General features: G+C 43.2%; 1 protein-coding gene across 3 annotated transcripts in view; it reads left to right on the forward strand.

Annotated features, from left to right (window-relative positions):
• DAO (D-amino acid oxidase) overlaps positions 1 to 12037 on the forward strand; it is a 38103-nt gene that overhangs the window by 9467 nt on the left and 16599 nt on the right. For all 3 annotated transcript variants that reach the window (XM_027865025.1, XM_027865039.1, XM_027865034.1), the window contains exons 2-3: positions 6550 to 6745; positions 11128 to 11242. In XM_027865025.1, coding sequence (XP_027720826.1) covers positions 6558 to 6745; positions 11128 to 11242 — 303 coding nt within the window. In that variant the 5' untranslated portion in view covers positions 6550 to 6557. The remainder of the gene's footprint in view (positions 1 to 6549; positions 6746 to 11127; positions 11243 to 12037) is intronic.

Raw genomic sequence — 12037 nt, forward strand, 5'->3', positions numbered from 1 at the left:
ATAGTATATAATTATCTCATTTGGGCAGCTAGGTGGTGCCATAGTGCCCAGAGCACTGGGCCTGGAGGCAGGAAGACTCTTCATGAGTTTCAACCCATCCTCAGGCACTGACTAGCTGTGTGACCCTGGGTATGTCACTTCACCCTGTTTGCCTCAGTTTCCTCATCTGTAAAATGAGCTGGACAAAGAAATGGCAAACCACTCCAGATGTTTTTCTGTTTGTTTTTTGTTCTTGAAGAGAACCATGACATCTTCCTTTCTTTCAAACCACTCCAGTACTTCTGCCAAGAATACCCCAAGTAGGGTCATGAAGAGTCAGACACAACTGACCAACGACTGAACAACAACAGACATGGCTGGGTAGTGATCTGCACCAGGGGAAGAACTGTCCTGACTGAGGAGATCCTAGTATTATATGAACCTGTTTCATGGGGTTCTGAGGCTCAAACAAAATCATCTATGTAAAGAATTCTGAGAACTGATGTAGAAATGTTAGTTATTCCTTTAACCACCAGGTGGTGCTGATAGTACCATTCACTGGGGAATTTGTCCCACTGGATAGAAGAAACATTCGAAAAAATGCTTTCTAGGATGACCAGTGCGCAAACTTCTGTCCTTCAGCTCTGCCTCTTTCTATAGGGCTGGACTGATTCCTCATCAAAAGGCGTGTGTACTGGTGTGTAAGGAGGACTGGCCAATAAGCCCAGTCCCCATGAGCCTGTGCAGTGAGCATCATGGTTCTTGGCTCATACAGATCCCCATGGAAGAGGCTGAGGAGCCTGCATCCACCATGCTCAGCGTATTAGGACTGCGCTTATTGGCCAGCCCGCTGTTACACGTGGATCTAGCCAATCAAAATGGGTTCAGAGCTCCCAGAGGTCACGAGGGAAGCCTAGCCTTATAGCACCTATGTGGGACTTCCTATATTTCAGTGAGTGCTGGTCAGGTGACTGTGGCACAATGGATTTGGCTTTCCACAGAAGACTCTTGCCCAAATGATGTATACAGCTTATTTTTTTTATTAAATTAATTTATTTTGATTTATCAACAATCACTTCCTTAAGCTTTTGAGTTTTAAATTTTTCTCTCCCTCCCTACCTCCTTCCCCAAGACGGCCACGCAATCTGATATAGGCTGTACATATACATTCCTATGAAACATATTTTCGCATTAGTGATGTTGTAAATAAGAATTAGAACCAATAGGAGGAACCACCAGAAACAGGAAACAAAACAAACAGAAGAAAAAAAATAGCAAATAGTATGCTTCAATCTGCATTCAAACTCCAGAGTTCTTTCTTTGGATATAGATAGCATTTTCCATCACAAGGCCTTTGGAGATGTCTTAGATCCTTGTATTACTGAGAAGGGTTGAGTTTATCAATATTAGTCATCACACAATGTGGCTGTTACTGTGTACAACGTTCTTCTAGTTCTGCTCACTTCACTCAACATCAGCCTATACAAGGCTTTCCAGGTTTTTCTGAAGTCGCTTGCTCATCATTTCTTTTTTTTTTTATAGTAGTTTTTTATTTATTTTTTTGTTTTCAACATTTACTTCCACAAGATTTTGAGTTCCAAATTTTCACCCCATCTTGCCCCTCCCCCCACCCCAAGACGACAGGCATTCTGAATACCCTTTCCCCTAGTCTGCCTTCCCTTCTATCTCTCCCCCCCTTCTCTTATCCCCTTCCCCTTCAATTTTCCTGTAGGGCAGGATGGATTTCTGTACCCCATTTCCTATATTTCTTATTTCCCAGTTGCATGTGAAAACTTTTTTTTAAACATGTGTTTTTAAAACTTTGGGTTCCAAATTTTCTCCCTTCCTCCCTCCCCACCCACCCTCATTGATAAGGCAAGCAACTAAATATAGGTTATATATGTGCAGTTATGCAAAATACTTCCATAGTAGACATGCTGTGAAAAACTAACTCTATTTCCCTTAATCCTATCCCACCCTCCCATTTATTCTATTCTTTCTTTTGACTCTGACCCTCCTCAGAAATACTTGCTTCTGATTACCCCCTTTCCCAATCTGCCCTCCTCTCTATCATCCCCCTACTCTCTTGTCCCCTTCCCCCCGTATTTTCCTGTAGGGTAAGACAGATTTCCATACCCAATTGAGTGTGTATGTTATTCCCTCCTTAAGTCAAATCCTATGAGAATAAGATTCACTCATTCTCTCTCACCTTTCCCCGTTTCCCCTCCACTGTAAGAGCCTTTTCTTTTCTGTTTTTTTTTTGTGAGATAATTTACCCTGTTCTACCTCTCCCTTTCTGCTTCTCCTAGTATATTCCTCTCTCACCCCTTAATTTTATTCTCCAGATATGACCCTTTCATCTTCAACTCACCCTGTGCCCTCTATCTATCTATCTATCTATCTATCTATCTATCTATCTATACATACTTATAATTCTTTCCCTCCAACTACCCTAATACTGACAGAGGTCTCATGAGTTACAAATATCATCTTTCCATGCAGGAATGTAAACAGTTCAACCTTAATAAGTCTCTTATGATTTTCTCTTTCCTGTTTACCTCTTCATGTTCCACTTGAGTCTTGTATTTGAAATTCAAATTTTCTATTCAACTCTGGTCTTTTCATCAAGAATGCTTGAAAGTCCTCTATTTCACTGAATGACCATTTTTTCCCCTGCAGGATTATACTCAGTTTTGCTGGGTAGGTGATTCTTGGTTGTAATCCTATCTCCTTTGCTCTCCAGAATATTATATTCCATGTCCTGCAGTCCCTTAATGTAGAAACAGCTAAATCTTGTGTTATCCTGATTGTGTTTCCACAGTACTTGAATTGTTTCTTTCTGGCTGCTTGTAATATTTTCTCCTTGACATGGGAACTCTGGAATTTGGCTACAATATTCCTAGGAGTTTTCCTTTGGGGATCTCCTTCAGGAGGAGATCTGTGGATTCTTTCAATTTCTGTTTTGCCCTCTGGTTCTAAAATATCAGGACAGTTTTCCTGGATAATTTCTTGAAAGATGATGTCTAGGCTCTTTTTTTGATCATGGCTTTCAGATAGTCCAATAATTTTTAAATTCTCTGTCCTGGATCTATTTTCCAGGTCAGTTGTTTTTCCAATGAGATATTTCACGTTGTTTTCTAATTTTTCATTCTTTTGGATTCGTTTTACAGTGTCTTGATTTCTCATAAAGTCACTAGCTTCCAATTGCTCCATTCTAATTTTTAAGGAAGTATTTTCTTCAGTAATCTTTTGGACTTCCTTTTCCATTTGGCCAATTTTGCTTTTTAGGGCATTCTTCTCCTCATTGGCTTTTTGGATCTCTTTTGCCATTTGGGTTGGGCTATTTTTTAAGGTGTTATTTTCTTCAGTATTTTTTTGGGTCTCCTTTAGCAAGCTGTTGTCTTGTTTTTCATGATTTTCTTGCATCACTCTCAGTTTTTCCTCTACTTCTCTTACTTGCTTCTCAAAATCCCTTTTGAGCTCTTCCAAGGCCTGGGACTGATTCATATTTTTCTTGGAGGCTTTGGATGTAGGAGCTTTGGCTTTATTGTCTTCTTCTGGTTGTAGGTTTTGATCTTCTTTGTCACCAAAGTAAGATAATATAGTCTGACTCTTTTTGCACTGCTTACTCACGATCCCAGCCAATTACTTGAGTTTTAAACTCTTCGTTAAGGTAAGAGTCTGCTTCCAATGTGAAGAGTGTACTGTCCCAGGCTTTGGGGGTTTGTACAGCTGTTTTCAGAGATAGTTCTAGGTACCTGTAAATTTTCAGTTCTTCCAAGGTGCTATGATAAGGAGCGAGGTGTTTCCTCTCCACCACCACAACAAGCTCCACCGCACCAGCGTTCCTCCTTCCCCCAGGACCACCCCTCAGAACTGTGACCCAGATCCACGTACTGGTAAAGCAAGAGATTCCTGCCTCAGCACTGGCAAAGAGATCCTTGTAATGTCCCTCTGATCAGCCACTAGATTCCCCCTCAGTCTTGGGCCAGAAGCTCAGAAAACAGCTGTGGCCCTGGCCACGATGGGGGACTTGTGACTGAGACCTAGCTCCTCTCTCACCACAGTCACAGACTTTTCCCACTGACCTTCCACGTTGTCTTTGGCGTTTGTGGGTTGAGAAGTCTGGAAACCGCCACAGTCGCCCACGATTCAGTCCTCTGAGGCCTGCTCCAGGGTCGCTGCGGCCTGCGGGCCCACGCCTCACTGAGCTCCTCTCCCCACCTGGTGTGATACACATTTCCAATCAATCATCCAGGCTGTCTTTGGCTGGAAATTTGTTTCACTCTGTCTTTTTGTGGGTTCTGCTGCTTTAGAATTTGTTTAGAGACATTTTTTTAGGTATTTGGAGGGCTTTGAGAGAGAACTCAAGACAGTCACTGCTTTTCCTCTGCCATCTTGGCTCTGCCCCTATATACAGCTTATTTTAACTCTTAACATAGAATTAATTTTAAAAAAATAGTACTTCTAGTAAGAACACAGTACATAATAAAATCAGCATCTAACAATCGATCTGGGAGCCTGCCACTCTCCTAAAATCCAGAAGTCTCCTCAAAATTTAAATGGAGTTTCTGAGATACTGGAGTAGTCTGCCATTTCCTTCTCTAGTTCATTTTGCAGATGAGGAAACTGAGGCAAATAAGCTTACGTGACTTGTCCAGGGTCACACAGCTGATAAAGTGTCTGAGGCCAGATTTGAACTTGGGAATTAAAAAAATTAAATGGAGAATTAATATTTGATTTTAGAGCCATTAGAAGACCTCTGGAGTTTTTTGAGGAGAGGGGTGACACAGTCAGATTTGCAATTAAGGAAATAACTTTGGAAGCTATGAGCTGGAGGGAGGAGAGACTTTGGGCAGAGAACTGAGAGGTGATGAGAGCCTCATTTAAAGTGATGGATCTATAGGTAGAGGAAAAGGGTCAGATGTTGACCAGCAGGTATGCTGGGGGTCTGCTCTCCTAAAACAATTGTATGACCTTGGGCAAGTTATACTCTCTGGGCCTCAGTTTCATCATCTGTAAAATGAAGGATTTAGCCTCAAAGGTCCCTTCCAGTTCTAAACCTGTGATTGTATTTCTGACACTTACTGGTTGTGTGCCCTTGGGCAAGTCACAAAACTCTGTGAACCTCAGTTTACTCTTCTGTAAAATGATGAGGTAGTTGGGCTTGATGACCTCTGGGGTCCCTTCCAGTTCTCAATCTAGGAGCCTATGATTGGCCCAGCAGACAAGATATGATGACAGTAGCCAGTTCTGTAATTCATTGAGTCACACTTGAATATTTACCAGTAGACCATGACCAACTAGTTGGAGTCACCTGGGTTAGAGAACAATATAGTTTTAGTTAAACTCCCCTTTTTTTCTCCAACTTTTCTTTTTTCTTTTTTCTTTTTTCTTCTTGCCAACTCCGTTTTTTTCCCTCCAAAGGTGGTGAAGCTCAGAGACATGGGGAATGGCCTTTCCATACATGAAGATTTTTCAGAAAAAGACAGATAGCTACCAGCTTTACAGAATAAGACAACCCCAGAGCTGAGAATAAATGCTTATTGATTGACTAACTGTTGGAAGACTACCTGGCGGCCATCTGGTCCAACTCACACCTGAACAAGGATTCCTTCTCTAACATACCTAACAAATGGTCATCCAGCCTTTGCCTGAAGACCCCCATTGATGAAGTACCTCCCCACCTCCCCAAGCAGCCCATTCCACTTTGGGACCTCTCTCATTGTAGGGAAAAATTTCTCTGATATCCAAGCGGAATCTGCCTTTTTGCATCTTCCATTCATTGTCTTTGGCCCTTCTCTTCCTGGGGCCAACCAAAACAAGTTTGGTTCCTCTTTGGCATTGCCCCATCCACCTATGGCACGATCTCCAGACCCTTCACCTTAAAGACTGCCCTCCTCCATACAATCCAGCTTATCAATGACCTTCCTATTTTGTGGCACCTAGAACATAACAACATTTTGTTTGGCCAGACTAGGTCAGCCAGTCAGTCAACAAGCATTTGTTAAGCACCTACTACGGGCCAGGCTTTGTGCCAAGCTCTGAAGATACAAAGAAAGGAAAAGATGGTCCCTGATCTCAAGGAGCTGACAGTCTAATTGGGGAGATAACATGCAAACCACTATATACATACAAGCTATATGCAGGATAAATTGGATTAATCCACAGAGGTGATCTAGGCTGATTACCTAGAGCTGGGATGTAATAGGCCATTTGTCCAATCCCAACATTTTACAGAGGAGGAAACTAAGGCCCACAGATGTTATGAGACTTGCTCTAGGGCATACATCCCTCTAGTCATGGAAGGGTTTTCAGAGGGCATCTAGTCCAACCCTACCATTTTACAAATGGGGAAACTGAGTCTCAGAGAAGGGAAGTGATTTGCACAATGTCACACAGCTAGTAAGTGTAAGAGATATATCTTAGAATGGGGCCATTTAGTCAAACTCCCTCAGTTTCTGAAGAAGGGAATCAAGTCCCACTCATCTGCTCTTTTCTGCTGGAAAGTAGTCAGTTCCCATTTTGTCTCATATCTGAGGCTGTCCCTCTTGTCTCCACTCCCTACAGCCTCCACTATGCGTGTGGTCGTGATTGGGGCAGGAGTGATCGGACTTTCCACTGCCCTGTGCATCCATGAAAATTACCACCGCACCCTGCAGTCCCTGTCCATCGAGGTGTACGCTGACCGCTTCACTCCACTCACAACCAGCGATGGGGTCGCAGGCCTCTGGCAGCCCTACCTCTCCGAGGTACCGCAAGAGAGGTGAGCAAGGAATCCCAGGGTGGGGTGGGGGTGGGGCCAGCAGCTGGCACGGTTCTAGCTGAGAGAGGCAAGCACTTGCTATGTCAATCTGGCCCTTAGTCACTGAGCATTCCAAATCAACCGCAAGAAATCTCATCTGACTGATGCCACAGTAATGACAGCAATAACCATTTCTACTGACCCTGTGGGGATCATTGTGCTGACCCATGTGACAGCTTTTCTGGCAATTTGGGAACTTGGAAAAGTTTTTCTTTTTTATGAAAAGGATTGAACTGTCCAGAGATAGGGGAAAAAACACTAGTTCTAGGGACAGAGAATTTAGGTTCAAATCCTGCTTCTCATATTTATTATCTATATGACCTTAGGCAAGTCATTTACTCTATAGGCCTCAGTTTCTCTCTCTGTGAAATGAAGAAATTGGGCTAGATGATCTTTGAGGTCCCTTCCAGCATCTGACACTTCCCTGGCTAAATCACTTACCATCCCTGGGCTTCAGATTCTCCCTCCATAAAATGAGGCAGTTGGGTTGGATAATTTCTGAGGTTTCTTCCTGGTTTAGGTCTATGATCCTATGATTCCCAAGATATGACCTTGATTATGCCATATTTTAACTCATATGAAGGCAGTGTGGTCTAGTGGATAAAGCGATGACCTCAGAGACTAGAAGCCCTGGGTTCAAATCCTGCCTCTGACACATATTAGCTGTGTGACCCTGGGCAAGTCACTTAACCTCTGAGGGTCGTGTGTAATCTCTAAGTCCAAGGTATGAAATGAGGTTTTGAGGGGAAAGAGATTTAGACCCCAGTACAAAGGGGCCTGAGCTGCTGAAGAAGGGTGGATTCACACAGGCCTTCTCTACCCAGCCCTTAGCTGGGGCAGGTGACAGTCACTGGGGCCTCAGGTGCAATGGGCATTAGGGGTGGGTATCAGTGAAAGTCCGAGAGGCCACCCCCCATCAGGCTGAATACACCCAAATTAGATAGCTAATGCTATAGGTCAGGAAGACCTGAGTTTGACTCCTGCCTCATCCATTTACTAGCTGTGTGACCTCAGGCAGGTCACCTAACTTCCCTGGGGCCTCAGTTTTCTCAGCTGTGAAATGAGAGAGTTGGATTCAGCGGCCTCTAAGGGCCTTTCCATCTCTAGACCCCTGACCCTGTGTCTCCCCCAAGCTCTTCCCAGTCAGGATGGGGGATGCCTGGGGTCCTCTGTTTCCCCCTCAATAGGGCAACTTGAAAAGGCCCAAAGGTCATCATTTTTTGCAGTTTCGATGAGATAGATTGTTGCTCAGACTCATTTGAGTGGTTTTACATTTCTGATCTCAGGCGAGGAAATGCTAGGTATTGGCCGGAGAGGTCAGTAAAAAAGGAAATGCAAGCGCTGAGTGGCAAAGAAGTTTCCAGGAAAAAAGCAGAAAAAGGGAAAAGTGTCCAAAAGAGAGGGAGCCTGATGTAAGTGAAGCTCAGGGATCTGAGAGATGGGGACGACCTCAAAATAGGCCTAAATCCCTGCACAGAAAACATGTCTCTCAACTTTGTGTCTTTGGCAGGAAAGCAATATATAGAGAGACACAAAAAAATTCAACCAAATTACTATGGGAAACATACATATTTGTGTGACAGGGTTTGTTTTCCATTTAGGAGATTGCAGATTTAGAGGTGGAAGGGGCCTCAGAAGCCCAACCCCCTTCTCTTTACAGATGAAGAAACTGAGGCCCAAACAAGTGAAATGATTTGCCTAAGGTCACACAAAGCTTGTTATTTAGTCATGTCTGATTCTTTGACTCCATTTGGGGTTTTCTGGCAAAGATGCAGGAGTGGGCTGCCATTTCTTTCTCCAGTGTGTCTTCATTTTACAGATGAGGAAAATGAAGCAAACGGGGTTAAGTGACTTGCTCAGGGTCATATAGCTGGTAAGTGTCTGAGGCTAGATTTGAACTCAGGTCTTCCCAACTCCAAATCCTGCGCCCTTTCCTCCTTGTCTTTCTTTAAGTCAAACCAACACCTTCTCAATTTATTCCCTAACACCGCTATTCACATCTTCACCCTCATTATTTCCATTGTTGTTATCTCACTAATACTTTGATTATAGTTCTCTCCTCCACCTCCCTGCACTCAGATTTTGTGTAAGGTTCTCAAAGTGTGGTCTGTGGGCTTCTCGGGATTCCCAAGACCTATTTAGGGGGTCTCAAGGTCAAAGGGGTGGTTAGGTGGCACCATAGTGCACAGTGGTAGGCCTGACAGGAAGGAAGACTCATCTTCCTGAGTTCAAATCCAGCCTCAGAAACTAGCTGTGTGACCCTGGGCAAGTCACGTCACCCTGTTTGACTCAGTTTCCTCATCTGTATGATGCGCTGAAGGAAATGGCAAAAAACTCCAGCATTTTTCCCCAAAAAAACCCCAAATGGGATCACGAAGAGTCAGACACAACTGAACAATAACAAGTTAACAAGATCAAGACTATTTTCGTAATAATGCTAAGAAACTATTTCCTGTTAAAATACTCCGCCCTTTTGCAACTGCGTATTTGTGGGAGCCTGAATTTTCTTTATGTCCTTCACCAAAACCGCATATTACAATAGATTAAATGCAGAAGCAGATAGGAGAATTCCACTATTTTCTATTAAAGCCAGACATTAGATTTGCAAAAATATGCAAAGCAATGCTACTCTTCTCATTAATTGTTTTTGTTTTAGAAAACATTGAAAAATGAAAACATTTTTCATGAAAATATGTTATGTAATAAGTTTAATATTATTTTTAATGAATTAATAAATTCATGTTTTTAAATGTCATCCATTTTAATTTCTAATGCAGTTAAGTATTGCTCCGTATAACTCACCTATATAAAAGATCTTTGGGGTCAATCACTTTTAAGAGGGTAAAGGGTTCTGCAACCAAAACCTTTGAGAATTGTTACTCTAGGCCACATTTTGAGGGTGAGTGGAAGGACAGCGTCTATTCAGACCAACATAACCATCCCCATTTTATTTAAAGGAATTTCACAGAGGTGATCTGCATTATCTAAGGTATAGTTAATTAAGGGATTGATCCATAGTCATTCAGGCAAAGAACAGTGGAAACGGGATTCTAAACCTAGCTCTTTAAGGTCCAAATCAGTCATTCACACTTTAGTGAGAATGAGTTCCTATCCTTTAGTGACACATGAACTTAGAGGAGAGAACAGGAGAAAGGGAATTTTGATAAAGAAGGAGAAGGAGATAGGGAGGGGTTTGGAGTTAGGACCCCTGGCTCATAGATTCAGAGCTGAGATGTCACTGAGTCTGACCTTCTCATCTGACGGATGAGGAAACGGAGGCCCAGGGCTGTGCTGTGACTTGCCTTCAACATGAAGGCTTTTCTGATCCTCTCAGATACTAGTGAACTCTCTTCCCAAGTCATCTTGTACTTACTTTGTGTATAGTCATATATGTACATGCGCACATATGCACATGTACATATATACATGCATACATATATACATATATCTATATAGATGCATCCGTATATGGTTATTGTCCTTTGTTCTTGAAGAAGACCAAAATGGCATCACTATACTGGGGCCAAGGTACAGTGTGTCCCACTGTGGTTGACCAGACCGCAGGTCGGGCACAAACAGTCCATGGGATCATTTGGGGTGGATTCTCTAAATTTTCGCCTCTCGCTTTTCTTTTGAGCTACTTCAATTCTGCTTTGCTCATAGAGCGCAGCACCTTCTCTGATGAGGGGGCCATGCTGTACCAGCGTCTCCCATTTCAGTATATATACCTGATAGGATACAAACTCCTTGAGGGCCGGGGATCTTTCATTCTTTGTCTGTATCCCCAGTACCCAATACAGTGGTGTCTGGTGCATAATAGGTGCTTAATAAATGTTGCACAGATAGTAAGCAGCCAATGTTTGAACCCAGGACCTTTGGCTCCAAGTCCAGTTCTTTTCCCACAGCACCATACTGCTGCTAGGAGGTGTTATCAGGGTGCTGCTGGGCATGGGTAAGTGATGTCAGCTCATGGTAGGGTACACAAGATGGGAGCAGAGGGATCCTGACAGAGCCAAGTGTCCACAAGAAGAACATGATAGCTTGGACTTTTTGGCCTCTGAGGTCCCTTCTGACTCCAGATCTTGTCTTTATTTGCCTGGGCCTCAGTTTCCTCATCTGTAAAATGAAAGGAGTTGCACTCAACGGCCTCCAAGGTCCCTTCCAATTCCAGTTCTAACATCCGACGACCCTTGAACGTGTCTAGCTGATTTCTAAGGTCTCCTCCAGCCCTCCCCTTCTCAGACCAAGCCCCAGCCAGCTCACAGCTCTATTGAGGGTCCCTCCCAGGGCTGGCAACCACTCCCAGGGGTTTTTCCACCCTTTGTGTGTTTCTGTTCTCACAGGGCTTGGGGCCGAAAGACCTTTGACTACCTACTGGGCTACATCAATTCTCCAGAAGCCAAGAAAATGGGTCTATTCCTCCTGTCAGGCTACAACCTCTTCCCCAGAGCTGTCCCAGTAAGTCAGCTTCACCTCTGTCCTGGGAGGGACGGACTTTGTTGGAAACAGCAAAGAATTAGAAACTGAAAGGGAAGCTTGTCAGCTGGGGAATGGTGGAACAAGTTAGCACAGGAAAACACTATGGAATACTATTGTGCTATAAGAAAAGATGAAGGGGCTGGTTTCAGAGAAACCTAGGAAGACTTTTATGAATGGATGCAAAGTGAAGTGAGCAGAACCAGGAGAACAGTTTACACAATGACAGCATTATTGTGGAAATAAACAACTCTGAGGGACTTGGGAACTCTGATCAATGCAGTAACCAATCACCATTCCAGAGGACCAAAGATGCAGCATGCCGCTCACCTCTGGATGCAGGGTGATGTACTCAGGATGCAATTGCTGGTGAAATAATATAGTCAAGAGGTGATGAGGGTCTGGACGAGGTGGTGGCTGTGAGTAGAAAGAAGGGCACAAATAACAATAATAGCTAGCAATTATACAGAACTTTAAGGCTTACAAAGGGCTTTCATAATGATATCATCATTATAATAGCTAACGTTTACACAGCACTTACCATGTGTCAGCCACTAGGCTGTTTTATAATTGTTTTCTCTTTTTATCTTCACAACAACCCTGAGAAGGAGGTGTGATTATTATCCCCATTTTACAAATGAGGAAACTGAGGCAGGCAGCAGTTGAACGACTTGCCAGGGTTCACAAAGCTATTAAGTGTTTGACTCAGAATTTAAACTCAGGTCTTTCTGATTCTAGTATTGCTTATGTTCTGTATAGCTCTGGGAAGTAGAATTA

The sequence above is a fragment of the Vombatus ursinus genome, unplaced genomic scaffold (genome assembly GCF_900497805.2).
Source record: "Vombatus ursinus unplaced genomic scaffold, bare-nosed wombat genome assembly UNPS02001287.1, whole genome shotgun sequence".
Classification (NCBI taxonomy): domain Eukaryota; kingdom Metazoa; phylum Chordata; class Mammalia; order Diprotodontia; family Vombatidae; genus Vombatus; species Vombatus ursinus.